Below are 23527 nucleotides of genomic sequence, written 5' to 3'. Positions count from 1 at the left end.
CTAAACAAAATTCAAATGAAATTAAAGGGTTTATTTTTATGTTGAGTGTGTCAGGAATTTTAACTGGCAGACCTCTGCTATTTTCTGCACCCCGTACTTACACGTGCTCCTGACAGCTGTGAAAGGAAGGTGGGAGTGCGGACAGGAGAAACCCACACTGTGCTCTACTCATCGCATGATCAGTGAGTTTGTGATTTGGAGCCATGCTGTAGAGAATACCTACCCCAGACTGGCCAGTGGCTTCTTGGCCATGAACCTTCATCCTCTGCAATTCATCTTCATGGTATCCTTGCTTCCAGCTAAGGCCAAGATAAGTTTGCAGAATATCCGCAATTAAAACTGTCATGTTAAATGCCTTGAGATGGTGACATCACTGAGCCAGCAATGATGTGGCTTTGCAAAATCTGTTCATCTAGTGCTTTCCTCTAGTTCTGCATTCACAATTTTTTAAGAAATAAAAAGTGGTGTAACTTTCTCTGAACAGAATTGTTTATAAGGGTTACCATGCTGGTTTTACTTTGCTGTGTGGATTTTAAACGAGTCATAACACATAGTAGGCAGCCTTTTTTCCTAATGTCTGCTACCTGATAGATCTGTTTTATGCAAAAGCTCAGTTATTCTTTCATATTGTCATAAAGAATGATGGGGAGGTAGACAAGTAAGGCTAGAAACACTTACTTTTATTTTTAAAATTTTTTTCTTGAACAGTGGGTGAGTTTTTTTGAAAGCTCAGATGCATATGACGACCTCTTGATCTATATGAACTCTGAAGTATGTGTACTAGTGAAATACTACAACCCAAGTTTCTTTTAATTGCATATCTTGTGACACTGGCAAGATGAGAGCTCAGTGCCAAGCTGTGATGAAGTTTTATATTTTCAGTTAATTTTAGTCTCTCCATTTAAATGTGCAATACTGCATTTCTCTTGGCCAGAATTTGGGTAGTTGGAATGGTTCCTGTTGAACTGTGTATTCTTCCTTCTAAGAGTTGGCGGTGGTGAGGAGAAGAGAGGGAGTAAGTGCTACTAATTTTTAAAAGCTCTGGTATTTTGAAAGTCGTGACCTTAGTAGTTTGCAATTGACTTTTAATAGACAAAACACAGCCATCTAAATATGCTACTTTTTATTAAAACAAAATCAATTTTTTAACTCAGTGTTTTGAGGCAACCCTCAATAGTGTTTGAATTGCCATTTGAGATAGAAAGCAATCATGTATTTCATGTTTCATTGCTTGCAGAGGAGGACGAAGCTGCGCCTCAGGAATTTGACTTCATCCCCCAAAACATCTGATGCTTATCTTGCATGTGAATTTTTTGTAAAAATTATATGGATATATACATGAAATATATGTAATGTAGTTGTCAAATTCTGTGTTTAAAATGTGTGTTGTATGTGATTATTTTATATTTTATTTATAAGCACATATATAAAAGTGCAAACAGTGTTTTCCTTTATTGCTTTTCAGGGGATATAATTTTTAATGCTCACTATCCTGACCTGCCGCCAGATTTTATCTTTGGAGAGGATGCTGAATTTTTGCCAGATCCTTCTGCCTTGCACGTAAGTACTTTACTGATTGAGAACCTTACACCTTGCAGAGAGACTTTGCTTTTTTAGAATAGCTGCAGCAACAGAAATTTTATAAATGCAAAAGAAAAAAGAAAAACACCTTTTATCTCACAGGTATTTTGAGTGTAAACACATTGCTTTCTAAAGTGATTTGAAGTTGAATCCATAATAGTTCTCCCTCTCAAAACTTACTAGTAGTTACTAAAGAGACTCCTTGTAGAGCCCTCACCTGCAGCTCCTCTTGTGCGTTATGAGCACATCTCCAGAGCTCCCCAAAGGAAGTCAGTGGCTGTCATGCTGTGGTACAGGTGTCATGCTGGAGGTTGAACATGTCCTTGATGTGTGACATGGCAAGTGCTGGGTTTTGGTTTTACCTTTCACTTCATAGTAAGTTATATACAAAAATCAGAAGAACTGGTTTGAGTAATTATTTTCAGCATACCTAATAGAATTTTTAAAAGGTGAATGTCATATTTCTTTTCTTCTTCTGATAACTTTGCTGTTAAGCTTGCGAACTCCTTTGGGAAGGAGACATGGTGCTGATGAACAGCTATTTCATTAGGCTAGTTTATAGAAACGGTTTTACTTTCTATGACAATTCTAGAATTGTTTTCATACTCCTTTTTTTACCAGTTCTGTTTTCCTCTTTTTCTCATTTGTTTCACAATCTTACAACTTCCTGAGCAGTGTTCACATTAGCAACTCCTTTTTTGTAGTTGATATTGAAAAAAGAGAAACACCTTTTAATGTATTGGAAAACAAAAATTAATACCAAATTGCAAATGAGACATAAAATAGTTTGGGACATCTTGCAGAAATGCTGTTCAGATGGAGAAGCTTGCTCAGACTGGTGCGGTGCCGTATTTCTCATGTGAAAAGAAGTCAGTAACAGTAGTGTTCTACAGGAAAACCTGCAAGGATAAAAACATCCTTATTTTTCTTTCTTTCTTACATTGTTCATTAATGATGCTTCTTTTGGGAGTGCTGCTTTTCTTCTGCCTAAGCACAGAACGAACTTCCTGTCTTCTTTGTTGAAAAGCAACTTGGAAGAGCCATTTGCTTCTTGATACATAATGAGATATTGACCAGCATGTTTTAAAGTAGTTAGAACAAACCAAAGAAGAAATCTGCAAGCCAACAGTTTTCCTTTGGTCATTATGCCTTGCTGAACTGTTCACTATGTAAATGTAACCTTTTTTTGATAAGATCCTTGGTCATTGGCCTTCAATTCATCCTGATGGCATCGGAGCATGTTATTCCCACCTTGCAGCTGTGGTCTACACAGTGTGCCTTTGGTTTTGCATTCACTGTTTAATGTTCCGTATGGTTTGTAGACTTTTTCTTCAGAATGTTGCATTAACAATAGCTTACTTATTATGCTAAGTCTTTGGACAGTTCCCTTTTTTCCAGAAATGTGAGAGCTGTGTAATGAAGATAATTTTAATTGAATTCTAAGATATTAGCAGAATTCTTAAATGTGTTAAGTTAGCTGTCTACTGACTAGAAGTAAAATACAAATTAGCACGTTGACCATAATTGAATGCTCTTAATCTTGAGTAGTTTTCAAATACTTCTGATGCAACTGTTCCTGGCAGTCAAGACAGAATCTACCATGCACAAAAGCATGTAGATGTTATTCAATGAGAAGAACAGTCTGTAAGTAAGTAATATGTGCCATTGGATCTGTGGGAATTCTGACATTGAGCCTGCATGCTCTGCTCTCATCTATCTGAGTGTCTTGTTTTCCAAGTAGAAGTCATCACGTGTTGTTAGATGGCTTGAGTCAGGCATTATGCTTAGCTTGAAAGGAGAACCCGGTACGCCAGATTCCTCAAGCTTGTGTGGCTCTAATGGAGGCTGTCAGTAGGCTTCCCTGAAGACATTTGAATGGCTGTGTTGCAGATCGTTTCAGTCACTCTTCAGTTTCCATGGCCATGGGCAGACCTTCCAGTTAGATTTTCATCTGAGCATGGTAACAGGTGTTCAGTTAAGCAGCTGTTAGCCAGACAGCTAAAGCAAGATTCCAGAAATACTGCATTTTAAAAAGTGCTGTAGATGAATAGTTCATGTTTTGGGGTTTTTTTCCTGGAGAATTCCTAAATGATCAGGCCAGCATTTCAGCAGTAGAGCGGTGTGTTGAGCACTCTTGTTTTATAAGCAGAGCTAATGCTTTCTTGAATTGATACTGTAATTGCAGAATCAAGTTCAAAATGCACATTGAAATTTAGCTTTGCTTTTGTGTCTTACACAAACATTAAAGTCACTTGGTTTTGAAGCTCAACTTCAGTCTCAAGTTCAGCGCTGTAAAATATGTGCTTCATTATATATCTTGCCAGTAGTGGTTACTCTGGTGGTCACAGGGTCTAATCGTGTGCATGCTGACCTTGAAGGATGATGTAGGCATTGTGGAGCAGTTCAACAGCAGGGCAAGTGGTCCTTTTGGTTTGTCATACAGTTTTAATTACGGTCAGGGGCCTAATTCTTTAGGTTGGTGGTGCTGTTCATGCTCAAAGAGTTACTAAAAATAAACATTTTTACTTTTTATTATCATTAAGAATGTTTTCCTATCAAATGCATTTGATACTTGCATGTATAGTATGCATAAATAAAATCAGCTTCTCAGAATGTAAACAGAAAAGTTCTTTCCTGCTCTAGTGTTTATTCATTTTGGATGACAAGTATTAGAAATGTATTTTAAAAACAACCTATGATTCACTCTGTTCTGATTAACAATTCAGTTAGCACACAGCAAGATTAGTGATTGTGTACGGATGAGATTAATTTGGAGCTCATTACAATGACGCCAGTTTGAGTAACAAGAATTGTTTGTTATGTTAGCCTAGTTGATTGTTAATGTGAGCCAGTTAATAACTGAAGTGCTTATTCAAAATGTTAACCCCATTTTTGCAATGATTTTGAAGTCTCTTCTGTTTGGCAAAGAGGATGCAATGGAAGTGTAAGCAAGGTAACTATCAGTTCAAGAAAATGGGTACCTTAGTATTCTACTTCAGGCCTCCAGCTAGTCTCCCCAGAATTATTCTGCCCACCCACTGCTATCGAAAAGGCTTCATTAGCCTTAGTGGGAATGGACACAAGAGGACATGAGCATTTCCTGAAGCCTACTAAGTGCAGAATATGTCCTTGTGGGCTAGTTTATAGCATATTCCTTGGGGGAATACTTAGTGCTGCTTTTGTGTGGGAGGAAGAGATTGTCATCCGAGGTCTTTAGAGAATGGGCCACTGCAGTTCTAATGCCAGTACCTAGCATTGGGAGAATTGTTTTCCCTTGTGTAATTGTTGATACTGAGTACAGATTCCGGTCACTGTGCAGTTAATTCAGCTCACTGTGTTACCCAAGAGTATTGGCTGTCACACTCTGTATCTTGTGTGGACCAATGTTTGTTTTTAAGTTCTTGTATTTGTGCTTATTAGACTCATTTGGCTATATGATGACTGTCACGAAGGTTGTATTTTTTTCTGTGCCTGTGTTCAAAGTCTTAATCATTATTTCTGTTGGTTTCCGAGTTAGCTTTTACTGGGTAGTGAAGAGATCCTTTAAATATCCCCCTCTTCCATTGATTATTCTTTATTTACTCAAGTGCATGAGACACGTTTAACAGTGTTAACTGCCCACAGTTAAACAGTGTTAACTGCCCACAGTAACTCCAAAAAAGCCCAAACACTGCTTATAATTAACTAAGACCATTTGAACTACTTTGTTCTAAAAAGTCTGTCAGTTGTATTGTTAGCAAAGATTCAGATGTTATACATTCTAGTGTGAGAGACCCCCATAAGGGCAATGAGCTCAATGGTTTTTCTAGTGTGATTTTAAAATACAAAGCCACAGCAGTGGGTTCTGCTTGGGTCTGGGAAATGCATGGGTAAGTTCAACCTGTTTAGCTCTTTTGTGCGCTCTATTTCAAATGGCAGCAGCAGATTTCATTCTTGGACCCCTAACCTGCTGCTCTTGTACTGAAAGCATTTAAATTACTTTGGCTTCAGTTGAACTTGGGGAATTTAGGTGAAACAGAATGCAGAATTGGATCCTCCAATTTATTAAAAGGTTTTTTCCTTATTTTGAACTTTATATTCCCATTTACTGTGTTCACTTTTCAGTCATATCTTGACTTAATATGTCAAAATGTGTTTTGATTATAAATAATCCAATGTTATTTGTTGTTTAATTTTCTGAAACAAACGCGAATTCTGAAAACTTTTTATTCCTGTCCCTCTCTATTGTTCCTACCTATTTGTATATATGGGGGATGTAGATATGTGTGCACATGTGTATATGTATATATGCATATAGCTGCTGCAGCCTTTCTGAGTGTTTGTCTGGTATTGATAGGCAGTGGAAAAAAGAGAATATGCTGAGGTTACAAGTTCTGCTTTACTTAATTGCAGCATTTTGGCTGGACTTTTCACCTAGTGGATCCAGAAATTAAAAAAAAAATCCATAGTTTGAAAATACTTCTTTTATTTTGAGGGAACAAAATATCTGTTAAGCCAGGTAGTTTTGCCTTTCTTGCTTAAATCTTGCTGGTGTAGAAGGCAAAAGTAACTCCTTAGTTCTGCAAAGGGCTTCGGGGGAAAAATTTCCTTTAATTTTTTGGCACAAGCTTCTCTGATAATGCAATTTCTCCCTAGAATATGAAAAGTCTAGAATATTAGCTTTTAAAATATAGTATTTCAGTCCAGGAAAGACGAGTTTTTGGAGAACATTGGAATGTGCATGAATATTTGGCTGAAGGATGGCAAAGTGGGAGAAAATGTTTTTCTGCCATACTAACTAAAGTGCACATGATGAAGGACTTAATCATTGTGCGCTAGTAAAATAAGGGGAGAAAACATTTTATGGTTTTCCATTCATAGCATTGTATTAGGAAAAAATAAAGATTATTTTCATTTGTCATGTGAGTTTGGCCATATTTTGCATGGTTATAGATTTACATGGGCCGGAAGGTTGGACCAGAATAACAGGATGTTTAAATTTTTAATATAAAATGCTGAAAAAGATGTTTAGGCTTGTATGTCTTTCCTTTGCAGGAAATACAGTCCTTGCTAGTGGTAAGGGTGGTATACTGAATTCCAGCAAATCATTCACTTTCAAGCCATAGTTTATACCAAATATATAAAGTTGGATATCCCATGCCAGACATACGAAAGCAGAATGTCTTATATGTGGAAGTCTGGGAGTACAATGCCAATGTGTTGGCATTTATAATTCTTGAATGTAAACCAGCAAACTGGTAATGTACTTCTGACTATTTTTTGCTTCAGTTTTTTAATATGTAATCATACTTTACTTGAGCAATGTTTTGTTAGAGACGGTGAAAAAAGTATTATTAGAGAAACTAGTGGAAAATGAAAGGATTCTGGCCCTTATGTGTGATGTTACTGTCAAAATACACTCTGCTTCCTTACAAGAGCTCTAGAAAGAGTCAGAAATGGCGTGTCTTGAAGGCAACAGCTTGTTAGCTTTTTAGAAACACATTTACAAGGGGCTTGGGTTTGGGTGGGGGTTTTTTTGAGAGAAAAGACTGACTCTAGGACCATCTTCCTGAATTGAGAATACGCTTAAATTCTGTGTAGTATGCCCATTGAATTCACGTTGATGTGCTATTATAATCCATTTTTCTGTAGAGGAAGTTGGTCAGTGCTTATGAATATGCAAGTAGAAAAAACTTCTAAATTAGCTGATCAGTTAGAAATGGCCATTCAGTCTAATAATGCAGTTTTGTATTTGATTTCATTCTGGACTGTGAATTCTGTTATAATTTATGACTATACTTTTCTCCAATTAAATTAGTTTAAGTTTGGTACCCTGAAGGTTCTTTCCTTCAGAAGATATTGTTGGGGCAAAGAAATAAATGTCTCAAAAGAAATAAAAAGATAAACTCAGGATGGTTTTCAAAAGATCTCTTCATTTCCCCAAATGGAAGAGGGCTGAAGATATATTTTCTTTCCTTTTTATTGGTCTAAGTTTCAGCCTATATTTGTTTCAAAACCTCTTTTTGTTTTACTAATTCTTTACATTCTTTTATGTCTGCGTTTCCTTGCTATCTTCTATTTCAGTTCCTCAGGCATATCTGCTCTTTTTTAGAGATAACTACAGAAATATAATTCAAATTTAGTCAGCATCTTGAGTCTTTTGTTTGCAGTATAAGTGTTTGTACAGTTTTACATGAACTCTGCCATATACCCATCTTCCCAGAGATGCAGCTTTTACATTCATAAAGGAATCTAATGAGCGTTCTCATGCTGCTTTTTTGAGAAGAGATAACTAATTTGCAATAATTTTTCTGGTATGGTAGAGAAGTAACTGTGATTTCCGATATCTTATGGTTTACGCAATAGTATTCTGTAAATGTTTTCTTTAGGAACTGTATTTCCAAGGTCTTATAAACTCTCTTGTAGTACAGATGTGAAAATAAAGATGCCAATACTGCTCTCACAACAGTGAGATCCATTGTGTTATACATTGATTTTAATTTGCGGGATTTTGGAAGGGGAAAAATGGTTAGAAGGAAACAGTTCCGCCTGTGCCACCCAACGATAAGTGCTCATGGGATGTTAGTGGATGCTGTCCAAAACATTAGCTGTGAAGGTTCTGCCTTTTTGCTGTAGCTAAAATTACTTGTGTCGACAGGAAAGGAAAAACCACAAGAGCCGATAAGAGTGAAAGACTTGCTATTTGAAAGGGACTCTTGAGGTAAAGCATCAACAGTGGTCTGTTCTCTGGTCCACTGAGGGTCTGAGGAGTTGAGGCCTGTTCACACTGCCATCAAGGCATGGTAAGTGAGTCTTTAGGTAAAAGATGCATGTGCCAATGTCTTGTGGGGGAATTATTCTTGTCTTCATGCTTTGTTCCTTTTACTTGCCATGTCTAGTTAAATATGTACACCTCTGGTAGCCAACTCCCAGGGGCAAAAGTGCAGTGTACTCACGTGGAGAAACTAATGATTAGGACATTGGATTCACTAACGTGGAATTTATTATGTGCTGAGGGAATTAAGAAATTCCCTCTTGGATCAGGTAAAGGTATCATCTGCTTTCTGAGAGAGCTGTGCTGAGAGGTCTGGAGAGAAACAGAACTTGCTCTCATCCCTTAGCAAAGTAGGACAAGAAATGCTTATGCATGCCAAGTCTTCAGGAGATTAATTAGATAGTAGGCAGTTGTAGCTTTTAAGGGTCTGATTATCTTCTAAGAGAGCTCTGTGGGAGAACCAGGCAGACTCTTTCAGGAAGAGTGCACAACATAAAAATGTTCTCCTGGGCTTGGCTTCACAGATTCTGGATTTCCTGAGCACCCTTAAGTTACCAAAATCAGCTGTCTCTTAACTGCTCCTACAGCAGGGAATAGAAAAAATTTGTAGTAACCCTAGGAAGCTGAGTTTACTCCTTTTTTGGGTGAACAGTACTTGAGGGGCAGTGTTGCATTTATTCTAAGGTGAATGCAGAAGAGTGTTCTCCATGTGTCAGATTTGCTGGGATCTCTTATAGAGTTGCTTTGGGTATTGGATCATTTATCAAGAATCACACTGTGTAGCCAGTGGAAGAAAAAAAGGAAAATAATTTCATCCAAGACATAAGATGCTTTTCTGAAAGCAGAATTAATTTCTTATTATGTTGTTTTCCTGCTCTGTATTTTCTTGCTAATTCAAGGCCTTCAGGTATTTGGGATTTCTACTAAGTGTTTATAAGCTATTCTAATTTCTGTATCCAGTTTTCACAGCCTCTTGCCAAAATTAAAAATTAAAATAAATACTGACAATCCCTAGTTTTGGTTTGTGCAAATGGTTTATCCGGTGTTCACAGTAGTAGAGCACACTGTAAATTCTTTGGTTGTATTTGCAATGACAGAAGTGCTCCAGAGTTGAACTGTTTTTTAAAATGTTAAGTTTTGATGTTTGCTTGGGCCCAAAAATGATCATTTCAAGAAGATCACTCCAGAAAGTTGTTCCAGTGGTGCTTTGGGGGAGAGGGATATGAAGAACCTGTGAAAACAAGATGACAAGTAGATGGCATGTAGGTTTACAGTGATTGATTTGAAGCTGCAGCCTGTAGGATGTTTAAGTGCTGGCTGCTAAGAAACTGAAGCCTTTGAAGTTGTTATAACACTCCAGCCCTGCAAATACTGTGAAAAATATCTGTTGATAGAAAGATGTGAGCATATGGTAGATAATTATCCTGTGCCTTTTTCTGTGAGCAATTTCCCTGTGGTGGCCTATGAAGAGTAGAGCAAAGAGGGGACTGAAACCAGGTATGCCAGTTTCTACACTAATGCTGTAACCACTGGACCAGTATCTCCTCTGTATTTATGTGGAGGATAAGTACTAATGTCACACTGTGATCTTTCTCATTTCAGGTAAATACTTACATTGGTACTGATTTTAAGCCACTGTAGGATGCAAGTTGTGTGCATGTGGTGTGCAGAGATATAAACAAAATGCAAATCTGTACTTAACTTTATTCTTTATGTTAATTCTGCATGAAAGATGCTATAGAAATGCATTACCACTGTTACGGGCTTGGGAGGTTTTGTTTACTGACATTTTCTCATGAAAGTTAATTTCTTGCTTAGAAATATAAAAGTACACTAACTTAAAATAAGATCTTGCTGTTATTTCCTGTAGTATAGCCAGGAAAAACAGTTACAATCTGTCTTCTTTAAAATCACATTCCTGGAAGATATTCTGGCAACCTGGGTATTTAAACACATTTCAAAGAAAAACAACTTCAAATCAATTAGAAATTGTTACCGTATTTCCTTTCTGATAGTGTAGAATTGTATTTTGCTGCAGACATTGCCTGGAGTTATGAAATAAGCAATAACCTGTGAAGGAGTCTATGAATTAGCAGCTTTATGGAACATGAGGCCCATTGTATTGTGAAAAAAAATGGGGAGTAGGTAATCATGGACACTGAGTAGTTTGCATAGGTTCTTGATTAGCTTTTTTGGAAGGATAAAGGAAAGACTACAAAGCACAAAATGTTCCAGAACAAAATTTAAATGTGGGGTTTTTGCCAGAAGTTGAATAGTATGGCAGTTCTGGAAAGCTAAACTCTGCTAATAGGCCGGAGAAGTTACTTTGTTGGGGGTTTTTCACTTGCCTCACCTGTAAGATCTCACTAGAACTGATACTGTCAGGCTGCAAATTTTCCTTGTCTCTTTTGGAAATCAGTTGGTGTCATTGCTACTTATTTAAATGAGTTACTGTTGAAATGGCTTAAATTGCCTCCTGTGGGTGGCCTTATAACAGCTCTACTATGCCTTTTATACCAGCGTCAAGTGAATTCATTTTCTCAACTCTTTGGTCATGTCTGATTGTTGAAAAACCTTACCCTATTCAAACTGTTCGCTTACTGTGCAGCCAACTTCTGTCAGCAGACAGGATCAGGAGACAGGGAATTCACAGATTGAATCTGCAGCCCGAAAAAATCTCTGGGGTTATACTTCTTAGTGAAAATCAATGCTCCTTGGTGCGATTATTTACCTTAGTATCTGGCAGATCATCAGAACAGATCTCCTGAATCATGTGGATTTCTCCAATGTAGACACAGTTTGATGGACATCTATGGGCTATTAATCTCTGTATAGTAATTGAATACTATTTTTCCATTCCTACTGCCACACAACAGGAGGTAGAGGGCAAATTTAGTGAATGTACATGCTATTGGTTAATCACTTTAAGGTCTAGATAACTGTTTTCTTGAATATCTTGTCCTGAAACTTCGTCCTATAATGAAAAAAGTCAGCCAGGAAAACTTCTGCCATGAAGGGGCATTTAACTTCCTTATGTTGAATTGCTTACTTGTGGATAGGTAAATAGTTATTGGCCATCTTCTGTATGGCAGTAGCTACAACTGTGTGTGCTTGTGATGCTTGTGGAGTCTGGTGTCTATCATATGGATGTTTTCATTCCATTACTTTTTCTGAAGGCCATTTTGAATTCATTTCTGTAGATCATTTTTCATTCATTCCTAACTGGAAAAATGGGGATTACCCAGTCGTCACAGATGACATTATCAGGCTTTTGTGTTCACGAGAATATACAGTCATCTTTGGATGCTATTAAAACTGCTACTGAAACTTCTGTACCTCTTAAGATGAGGCAACAATTGATCTTTTTAGAAAATGAAAGTTACACAAGTTGCAGTATGGCAAAGCCATAAAAAATGCTGAAATTAAAAACTACAAGGTTGAAATTAAGATCTGATGCATGAAGTTGCTCCTAGTGTGTGGAGACCGTGGAGAGACATGCAAGCAGTATCTAGACTGAAGAGAGTGGTTTAACTGAGCCTCCATCTGTGTGCTCAGAAATAACAGGTAAGTTCTTCAATGATACTCTGAAAAAATGATAACATTAAAGAAGATCCTACCCAATCTGAGTTATGCATGTAGGCCTTCATGTGAGAGCAGCATGAATGCAGAATTAGTTGCAGATGCAGTTTGAGTTGATTTGTACTTGTATATTGTTGTACAGTGGGCCACTTTCAGTCTAACTGGCTAACTATTGAGTAACTTAGAGAGTTTGCACTGCAGAGTTCATTTAAAGATGTCTACTGGCAAACAAGGCAAGGGGTCCAAGTCTGGATTTCTTTATTTTAAATGCATTAATGATTGTTCTGTTAAATTTTATTAACTCTCTGGAAAGTCTGCAGAAATCTCATTTCAAATTAGACAGGATTTATTAAGTGAAATACGTAACTTAGTCTGTCAATACCCCAGTCACTGTGATCATTTTTTTTTCTCTATAAAATTCATTTCATTCACAGTTTTACAGCAAATTCTGGAAAAAAACCTTCTCTTTTCAGAATACATGTGATTTTGGTAAAATGATAATGTATAGATGTGTGAGCAAGGCAGGAGATGATTTTGATATAAGCCACAGAAAGCATTAAGTCTTTTTCTATATACATAATTGCTTGTTATTTTTGTATTTGGGTTTTTCATACCTTCTTGGCTTCAGTGATCTATGTTCTTATTTCCGGGGGTTTTTTTAAAGTTGTAACAACTAAACCTCATAATCTTGAAGTTGCATCAGACCTTAATACTTATGCAAGGTCTGAATTTTGTAGCAGAACTTGAAGCAATGAAACACAAACACCAGAAGCTCACACTGTTCTTCTAATGTTTTAAATCTTCTTAAATATTATCTCTTAAAAAGCTGGATTGGCTAGAGCTGGAATACAGCCTTCAGACAAACAACCAGAAAATGAAGCACACTCAGTTACTACTCTTTTTGCTCCAGGTTTAATATTTTGCTGATTTCCAAAGTCTAATAGTGAATACAATACTGCATTGCTAAATAAAATCTTACTTAGGAGACCCTTTACCTCTAAAGAAGGTCAACTTACTGTTACACTACTCTCATCAACTGAAGTGACTGTGTGTCCTCAGAAGAATCTCTATGACGCTGAAATTGTAGCAGTGTAGACACTCTAAGAGGGGTAAATTTGACAAATCAAATTCTGCCTTAGATTTCAAGAGTGTATTTTGCTGGTAGTTGTTTACTTTATCTCTGATTTCAAAAATAGAAGGAAGATTAAAGAAGGTGCTGTTTGAGAACAATATAACACCTGTTTTGACATCCTGTTGAAATTGGATTACAGTAAAGTTGTTTAAAAGTATTTTCAGGTGAATGAACCTAGTGCTTAGGGCAAATAAGTTACACTAAGATATGTAAAAAATTTCATATGTAAACATGGCATTGTATTCCGTAGTGTTTGTGTTAAAATTTATGAGTTTAGATATAAAAGTACAGCCCTTCTGCAAAGTTAACAAAATGGATGGAAATGTGGTGGCCAAATGACAAATAACAAGCACTACAATAATATAATTCTAAAGCTAAGAATGGTTTATATAAATCAGAACTTGTGTTTCAGAAAATTTGTGTAGTTCTTGTATGTTTATTCTTTCATCAGTGAGAATCCATTACAATTCATGTATCCTGGGTGGGTAGTTGAATTGTTCTTCAGGTGATTTGTTTTTATAACCAGTTTGTACTTCAAAATTTGAGTTGCTGAATGAAAGGTGTTTAGTAAGGATCCTACAGTCAAATCGTTCATTTTAATTCCTGTAGCTTTAAGGCAATACAGAATAAACACTGTTTTGATGCAGTGTTCTTGAATTCTTTGGAAAGAGCACTACTTCAGCTCTGTACTGCACAAATGACAATGGATTTCCTCTTGCTCTTTTTTTGTTCTGTAGTGTAACGTTATTTAAAAAACAAAAGGTTCGGTTGCATTTAGGTCAGTTATTAAAATACTGTTGGTCATTTCCTTTGACAGAACATTTCTATTGTGTTATACCAATGTCATTAGGAGGAAAGGTTATTCCCACTTGTCTGGCTGATATCAATACATACTGGCATATTACATCCTCTGGCTTTCTGGAAATGCTTTATTTGAGCAGCAGCTTGGGAACAGGAAATTTAAGGTTATATGCAGTCTGGTTTCAGACTGCATGATAGAAAATGTGTTTCCTAGAAGATGCTGTCTACCTGACAAGATTTTCTCTAGTATTTTGTAGAATTGGATAAGCTTAAATGGGTTCAAGTTCAAACAAGTTTTCACTAGCTGTAGGTGGCAGACAAGGTAGAACAAGGCTCTCAGTCACTCTGTAGTACTTGAGGAACTTACAAGAATTGGATTAGTATGTCTCCAGTTCACCAATTCCTCTGGAATGTTGTTTACCTTTTAAGACACGGCAATGATAATATTCCCATCTTAGAGGTGTTCCTACTGTCTGTAGCGGGGAGAAAACAGAGTACTTCTACATCAAGCCGTGGTCAAATGTGAAGTCTGTGACACTGGGTTAACTTCTAAAGGCAGAGGTTCAAGGATAGCCTTTTAGCCATGCTGGGCAACCCTTTCTACCAGAATCAGAGTGAGCACGAGGAATACAGTCCAATCCTGTAGCTGTTCATGCATTTAAAACACAGCAATACCTATTTCATGTTGCTTTCACTGACAAATTAGACTGGTATGGTTTAAGTGATGATGCTGAAAATGGGAAATTGATTTTGGTAACATCATATATATTACTTCAGTGGGAAATACTAAGTTGTGGAAAGAGAAACGCTTGAGATATTAAGCCATCATACACATACACTGAAGTCTGTATAAAACTATTCCATAGGGACATATCTAAAGTCATCAGAAATAATAAAAGTTATAACCCTTTTTGATGGAAATAGCCGCAATAGTTAGAGATCAGGCTACAAGTAAATTTCATTGTAGAGCTGAAGCATGGTGCCTGGTGAGTAACTGATTAAGCTTTCTATCTGCCTTTCCAGGGTATCAGAAGATAAAATTTGTACACAAACTCATTCATTTCTTTTCAGGCCAGAGCTGTGGAGTCTCACCTTGCTAAGATCCTGTTTCAGTTTTGAGCTTTTTTTAAACCTCTTCATAAAGCTAAAAATAGCTGAGGTTGGAAGGAGCCTTTAGATAGAGATCGCTAGCCCAGCTGCCCTGCCTGGGCAGAATCAGATAGATCAGGCTGTCCAGGTCCTTGTCCAGTCACGTTTTGAGTATGTCTTAGGACAAAGACTCAACAACTTCTTTATGCAACCTGTTCACTTGTGTTTATTACTTGTGTTTATTACTTTCTGTGTTACACAAAATATAAATTTGTTTATGAAATATCTGTAACTTAACAGGAAGAAGTAACATGCCATCCAACTACACTGAATACAAATATAGATAAGAAATTTCATTAAGCTACTATATTATATCTTCACTTAGTTGTAAAATGCAGACATCTTTGCTAGTTCTGAGTTTCTTAACTGTACAATTAATGCAATTTAAAATTCTGTTGCAGCTAGTTTATTGTCAAATGTCTGTGTGATATACAGCCTTCTAGTACCTAAATGGGCCCTCAAGAGAACTGGAAAGGGAGTTTTTACAAGAGCATGGAGTAGTGGGAGAAAGGTTAAGGGCTTTAAATTGAAATAGGGTAAATTAAAGTTAGATATAAGGAGGAAATTATTTACTGTGAAGGTGGTGAGGCACTGGAACAGGTTGCACAGAGAAGTTGTGGATGCCTCATCCTTGGAAGTGTCGAAGGCCAGGTTGGAAGGTGCTTTGAGCACCCTGGTCTAGTGGAAGGTGTTCCTTCCCTGAACTACACGATCTTTAAGGTCCCTACCAACCCAAACCATTCCATGATTCTATGAAATGCAGATTAATTTTGCTTATACTCAAAGCTCACCAAAAGCCACATGACTCTGTTAACACGCTCTGAGGTTGTATCAAGAAAACCTCTTGAAGATCCAAGTGCAAAGCATATGAGCACTTAAGTACTTTCAATCAGTGCTGTCTCATGTCCTAACATCATGGACTACAGGGTGAGTCCTCATTTGCCTTTCACATAGGTCCATTTTTGGTCACGTAGATGGAGGCATGCAGCATTGGTCTTATTAGGTATGGTTTGTAACACCAAATACTGCCTGAATAAAACTTACTGTGCGTAGACGACTGGTCTAACCCAATTAAAGCAGTGATAACATTGCTACTGTGCTACTGACACAGTTATCTTAATTGTATTATCATTTTTATTTCTGTTAGGTGTATTTCTTGAAACACAGCGAACCTGTAATAAAAATTTCTGCCAGGCATATTAAAGAGACTTTTGTGTACAGATGACATTTGTGTTAAGTGGATGAGTCAAGGTTATTCTAGTGAAGAGACGGTTAAGGTGAAATAAATCACAAGGTCGAGGCAAGAGAAGAGAACCCGTTTGCTCTACCACTGTGAATGAAGCCACTATTTGAGATAATGGAGCAGAGCAGTTTCTGTAGTTGGTCTTAATTTACCATGTTGGCTTGGGTGGCTGCTTTTTGAATCAGTTATTGTGCAAGGTGGTACTTACCTAATCCTTATGTATTGCCTATCAGTTTTAATTTAATTCCAACTTTGCCAGTTCTCAGATGCAACAGTATAATTTTAGAAAATAATAGAATGGTAATTTGGGCCTATATAAGCCTGGTAGTAGCCCTGTTACCAGTTTTATGGTAGGTCTCCTATTTGACATTAAGCTTCTGCTGTTTCACCTGGTTTTCTTCCAAAGCACGGTAGAACCTTTATATTTTAATATTGTGGTTTAGCTTTGTCACAGAGGTTCCACATGCATATGTGCCTCTGGTATCAGAATGGAAGGGGGATTGCTTGTCTTTTATTCCTGTAAACAATTTTGGTCTTTGTTCTTTTCTACTCAACAGAATTTAGCTTCCTGGAATCCTTCAAACCCTGAATGCCTCCTGCTTGTTGTGAAAGAGCTTTTGCAGCAATATCACCAATTTCAGTGCAGCCGATTACGGGAGAGCTCTCGTCTCATGTTTGAGTATCAGACTTTACTTGAAGAGCCCCAGTATGGAGAAAACATGGAAATCTATGCTGGCAAAAAAAACAACTGGGTAAGCTCTTATTTCACCTAAAATGCTTTTAGCAAATACAACTCCTGCTTCGGAAAACTTAAGTTCTTACTGTGGATCTCCATGCTTTCTGTGTCCAATGGAGAAAACTCCTGTTTGACTCCAGCTCATTTTCTATACTCCCTGTTTGGTATGTTGCTGTGTTCCATTACCTTGGTTGAACCAGATTTCTAGGTGAGAACTGGTTTTGAACCTGCTGTTCATTGTCTGGTTTATAGGTGAAAACTTTGAAACTGTTGAAAAGCCTGTGCTATGTTTAGAGGGCACAGTACAACGTTAATGTGGAAGTTTGAGTTAGCTTTGAAGATTTGAGAGGCAGAATAACCGTGTTGGTATGACACCCTGCCAGCCTACCAGCCTGTTTAGGGCTAGGATGTATTAGGGTGTGTTTCCACATTATGATTGAGTTGATTTAATTGGTAGCTGCAGTTGCCGGTATCTCTCTTGTGCTTGTGTAAGCTGAGATGAGTTGTTCCAAGAACCTAAACTGGAGAGGAGAAACTAAGCCAACTAATTTTTTGCAAGAGGAGGCAAGATGGGCTAGAGCAGTGACTTTGTAGGGACATGCTTTCATATGACAGTCAGACATTAAACAGGCTTATCTGTTTCCTGAAGCTATATCCCATATTCCCACATGGGAAATGTGCCATGCTTTATAGAAACCTCTGTATCTCTAAGATGTGGCCATTGGCAATGTAGGCATTTTGGTTACTGTGTGAATTGATTTTTTTTTTTTTAATTCAATCTCTGCCACAGAGTAAGCTTTGCAAAAATCAGGGGTTTTTCTGCTGGTAATATATTTCTCATGGGAAGTTTGGAGTAAGATATGTCAGGAAATATCTAATGGTGTTTATGATGAACTTGTTTCCCTCTTGCTTTCAGAAATACCATACTCTTAAGATAAACAGGCCTTCTGAAGCACTATCTTCTAAAGTAGGTGCAGTCTGAAAATTGATGAAAATTCAGCACTCCTATTATCAAGGCCTAGAATTCAGCTTTGTCACTTCAATCATCCTTAAGTTACAGGTGATGCAAGGATGTTTACTTTACAACTCACACATTCATCTTGTTTTCTTTTCTTAGACAAGTCATCTAGGCTTTTTTTATTTGAACCCATGTTTAATTTTCTTCATCAAAGAAATTCAGACTTCCTTTTTTTTTAATGTTTATAGACCAGAGTATCTGATTGAAATTAACTTATTCACAGATGTTTCTGTACAGTTACTGTCTGTAGCTTGCATCACAAACAACTTGTTATATCTCTAAATTTCACCAGACTGGTTTATTGAAGTGCAGAAGGCTTTCTGAACTGTACTGAGATTTTTATCATAGCTTTTGCCAGTTGCAAAAATTCTACTAAGACTGTAGAAAACTGGGGGTTTTCTTCCTTTTAAAGAGGAAAGACATAGCTACTCAAGTAGCTTTCGGGTCTTCTCAGTCTTCAGTAACTGAATAAAGAACTTCCTTTTCTTTCATTTTAAATGCTGTTTTAATTAAAAATATTCCAGTAAAATAAATCTTAAATACATTTTGAGTCAAATCCTTTTCATCATTGCAGAGCTATTTTAGATTTTTCCATAGTGTGTGCTTTTCTCCAAGTCTTCATTCTCTCAAGAAGACTCTTGAGAGTCTTGAAGATTCTATGAACTTGCTATACATGACAGAGGCTTGTTCACTAGTGTCCTAAAACACAACTGTGAAACTAACTTGTGTGGTTCTCTTTCCTGTCCTTTACAACTGATTTGTTAGCCTCAAGGATCAGCAAAATAGGAGTGTTTTTCTAAAAAGCCGGAGATAAATGGCCTTTTATCCTCTCTGCCTAGAAGACATGAATTGAAATTCATGTTGTTGCTGTCTCTCAGGGATCAATAGTAGTTCAACAGATTTCGGAAATAATCAAATATGAGCCTTGCACAGTGTTACGAAAGCAATCATCTTAGGTGCATGAGTTAAAAAAACTTTGAAGAGAAGGCCTGAATTCAGCACTGCGTCCCAAAATGGAGTAGAAATTTGCTCTTATACCTTTGTTCCACTATCTCCAGTTTCCTAAAGTGCAAGTCTCCAAGACATATGATGAATTCAAACTATTATCTAGCTTATTAGCTTCATGTTGGTGGAGTACCAGCAGATGCAGGAGACATTAAATATTTAATTGCTCAGGGCTCTGGCCAGAAGTTCATCTGTCTCAACCTGATGCCTGTATCCAGCTGGTTGGGGCTGGGGTGGTGAGCACCATGGACAGGGGCTGCTCCCTGTCCAGCCAGAACACCTTTGGAAGTATTAGTTTGCAAAATAATCTTGATTGAATTACATGAAAGATCTAGACTTTTTGGAGCAGCTGATGATCAGAGCAGCGTTGGTCAGAGGCCGTTCCTCTGTTCAGTGGCCATCCCCGTTCATCAGACTTGGTATTATACGAAAAATAATTTTCTGGATTTTATGGCAGATGTTGTATGGCATTTTTTGAAAGTCCAGAAGAGAAGCACCATGTGTAATATCTGTTTCACTCTGGATAAAAAGTAAGGGCCCTGACTGTCATTGTAGCAGTCTTCATGTTATATGTGCGCAAGAAGTTGGTGATTTTTCTGCGTACATCAGTAATACCGCATCAGAAAGCTGGCATCTCTTCTCACAAGTGGTGTAATCAGGAAAGGTTTCACAGTTGGGTGTTAATATGCACTCACTTTTTGTTGCATAGTGTTTCTGTGTGCAATTTCTTTGCCTATCTTTTGTGACTACCAGAAACGAAGGCCAATTCTCAGCTAGCTGGTGTAAGGTTGGATTACAGCCCAATGTCACACAAACCCTTTTGGCAAATTATATAACTTGAAAGGTACCATTGGAAAGATTTCAGTTTCATTGCAGATCTTGTTTTTTCTTGTTTAGTGACTTAGAGATAGCATGAGTTATCTCTAGTTCATGCCTGGTAGACAGACCAAGAAACAAAGTGGCACTGACAAATTGGCTAGCTGGTCTCAAATTATTCCAGTTTTTTGTGCTTAATTTCATAAAATTAATGTTTAACACTTTCTTTACTGCTACTTCAACCTACCTAACAAATACAGCTGCTCTGTGGTTTGAACTAAAAAAATTGAGATGATAAAAAATGAATATGGAGGAAATCAGGCAGGCATTTGTTTTTAAAAAACAGTGAACTTTGTTGCTTCATAACCAGGTGGACAAAGTCTGGTTTTAAGGAAGTGTATGAAACAGAAAGGAAATCCTTTCCATTTCCTTCCCATACCCTTTATACGTAAAAAAGAGCAATGTGTATGGGACGCTTGGCAAATTCTCAGTACACGGTTGTCTAGGTGTTTAGAGTTACATAATTCTGAAAACAAATTATTTAAAACCTCCTACTTCAGCTCTTTTCCTCTAAGTTTATTCAGAGGACACTTTTGATACATGCTCACCTTTCTGAACACAAATTCTTGTACGTATGTCTGCAGTGTTTGTAAAGATGCCTCTGTTTTATCTATATGCTCGTATCAATTTATCAGGTTTTTAGCTTTGCTTTCAGACTCTTTGCAGGTCTCGCCAGTCCTTTGTCCGGAAATGAGTACAGCCAAGATACATCTATATTTAGGGCATAACAAAATACAGTCTGATTTTTTGGTCATGCACATTGTTTTATTCTAACTACTTTTTGCTGTTGACTTACTGGCAATGATAGTTAATGTTCTTTAAAGTGTTTTTTCATATGACACTTGAGAAATCTGTAAATTTTTTTTTCCCTCTCCAGTACTTCTGTTCGGCAATTTTGTTTTAAATCTCAACCCTTCTCTTTGGAATGAGCTCTTAGTCATTTTTCTGGATAGTATTTAATCCTCAGAATGTTTGCTGTTCTGTTTTAGCTACCAGGTCTCATTAGTGTTACGTTTTTTCCACAGACTGGAGAATTCTCGGCTCGCTTCCTCTTGAAGTTGCCTGTCGATTTCAGCAATATTCCTACATACCTTCTCAAGGTAAAATGACTGTCTAAGTTGACAGTATCTGTGAGAGAATATGAATTATTGCAGTCTCCTTAGTAATTATTTTGACATTCCCACCTTTCTTCTCTCCAAGAGTTTGAAAGTTCACCATTTCTAAATCTGATTGAATTTTGTTTTGGAAAGGTGATGTTGGACATGCTGTTGTTTTGTGTGCCACTTTAGTGGGATCTTTTATAGGAATCTGTGGAATTTCATGACGTGTTAGTGTTTGGATTTTTAATGAACAGTCTCAGTTGTACCAGTAGTCTTGACAGTAGAAGCAGAAAATCAAACTAAATATACCATTTCTTAATAGGGAATGAAAGCAAATTCTGGTTACTTGAACTGAAAGCTTCAGTGATCACTTTGCTTCACTGTTCACAATGAACACAAATTTGACCAGATCCTTTTGAAAATAGGGCTATAAAGTATTTTTGCGAGTTGAGGAAAAAAAGCACATTTATTTCTATGCTAAGAGGAGAAATAAAAACAGAAAAAGCAATTTGTGATGAACTAGCACCATGGAAGAAATTGAAATGAGTGGTTTTCACAACACAGGGTCAGTCTCTCTTTGAAGCAGCTATTGTGGAAGCCCATCATAAGGTCAATGTTCCTATATTTAGAGAATGCAGTGGGAGATTCGGTTTTCTGTCTATCATGGCTGTCAGAATGAAGTGCCAGAACTTCCACTGCAGACAAGGTTTGAGTCAGTTGATGTTGCCAGCACTCATCTTTCCTTTAAACCATGTGTCTGCCTTCTTAATCAGCTATTTACTTTTAAATATTTGGAAAGAGGAACAGCTACTTAATCTTTAAAAACTGATGTGTTGAGATGAAATTGTCAGTGTGGATTCCATTACCTCCTCTTCATCTTATTGTTAGAACTGTCTTCAACTATTGTTAGATCACAATTGCAAGTGTGAGTTTTCAGTGTTTCACCAAATAAGATGTCTCAAGCTACAAACCATGAAAATAAAGGCAGGCACAACTATCTGGAATTTCTGATGGCAGTTTGAGATTGGAATCCTATGATCTTTCTACCTTCTGTAGATTGTTTTCTGTTTGAGTAATGAGCTGCTTCTCAAAAGTATGCAGATACTTTCAGTTTATTCCTGTGTTCATAAGTAGCAGCTCTGCTCCCAGAGGCTGTCTTTCTTTGGGCTTTTTCATCTCATTGAATGGGAATGTTTCCAGTCAGATATAAGAGGCTTGGCTGAGGCCTTTTTGGGAAGGTTGTTGTTAAGCAGGACACAGCAACAGTTCACCTAGACTGCAGGAGATAGCCGGGATTTGTTTCTGAAAGACTCTGTGGGAAAAAGAAGACTGAGAATGTCTAATGTGAACTGTGCTGTCTGCTCCTGCCAGAACTCCCAAGTGCCTTATTTTTCAGGAAGAATTTTAAATTAATCAAGAATTTCAGGTCAAGTGCAGAAGCAATATGTTCTATAGCTTCAATTGCAGGGCTGTCTTGTACCTCTCTGTTCAGTTTCTGGGGTAACTTGGAGGTTGGAAGGTGATGTATGACTTACATAATTGTCATCATGTAGGAACCCCGTGATGGAAACAGAACCACCTGCTGTTGTTTCTGAAGAGTAATGCTTTAATGCATGACAGCATACTCCTCCTTACTGTAATTCCCAATCATGTTCACTAAACATTTTCTGTAAACAAGGTTCATATACTGTGGTCCACAATCATTAGTGCTCCACAAGTCTCTTCCTGGAGCTTTGTTCATCATGAGTACTGAGTGATTCATTAGTCTGAAAGAAAATAGGTATTTATTTTGCATGCATATGTAGTGTGAAGTGAAGAGACATACAGAGCAGGTAGCATAATCAAAGTTTCCCAGTCTGCCTTTATTTTGACATTTCAGAAGCCTTAATGTCTTAGCTTTGGGATTTTAAAATTGATGTCTTTTTGTATATAATAGCCTGATTTTTTACACCAGCGGATCCTTCTTGATGGACAATGTACTAGTGAAATCCTTAGTTTTCTTAGTCAGGCTTCTTCAGTGCAAACTGGCAAGTTAACTGTAGTAGGAAAGTGATATGTAGTCTGTCTGAGTAGCAACAGGAGAAGAAATACTGTTTTATTCCAGAAGTATTTGTTGAGAGTAGAAAAATTGTTTGATTTAGGCTCCTGCATTGGTTATGAGAATGTGCTTTGTAGCAGGCATGGATCTTATACCCTTGTTGCCTTTAGCTTCCTGTATTCTGAGCTAGATGAATGTCATCTCATGTGACAAGAACATAAACAACATAAAAGCAGGTAGAATCAGAACTACTCTGTTGTGGTTGAAATAATTGTGCTCTGACTGCTCCAAATTTGTAAAGCTATTAAAAAAAAAAAAGTGGTTTGGGTTTTTTTTTAAGCTGTCTGTGGCTTTTCTTTGGATGAGACTTTTTAGCAGAAATAGACCTTTAATGTATTGCAATAAAATAGTTTATTTCCCATCATGGCTGCCAGTTATGCTGGTTTCGATGCTACCTTCTGGATTATGGTACATGATGGATAGTGTCTATTGATGTAGTAGAAATAATTGTTAAT

General features: G+C 37.2%; 1 protein-coding gene across 2 annotated transcripts in view; it reads left to right on the top strand.

Moving 5' to 3' along the window:
• BABAM2 (BRISC and BRCA1 A complex member 2) overlaps window positions 1-23527 on the top strand; it is a 171790-nt gene that overhangs the window by 30315 nt on the left and 117948 nt on the right. For both annotated transcript variants that reach the window (XM_042051606.1, XM_042051605.1), the window contains exons 4-6: window positions 1466-1560; window positions 16797-16991; window positions 20900-20974. In XM_042051606.1, the coding sequence (XP_041907540.1) occupies window positions 1466-1560; window positions 16797-16991; window positions 20900-20974 (365 nt within the window). The remainder of the gene's footprint in view (window positions 1-1465; window positions 1561-16796; window positions 16992-20899; window positions 20975-23527) is intronic.

The sequence above is a fragment of the Corvus kubaryi genome, unplaced genomic scaffold (genome assembly GCF_017639235.1).
Source record: "Corvus kubaryi isolate FWS band 111438036 unplaced genomic scaffold, C.kubaryi_AGA036_p1.0 76, whole genome shotgun sequence".
Lineage (NCBI taxonomy): Eukaryota > Metazoa > Chordata > Aves > Passeriformes > Corvidae > Corvus > Corvus kubaryi.
The sequence above is the reverse complement of the archived record's forward strand: the minus strand, read 5'-3'. Positions and strand labels throughout refer to the sequence as shown.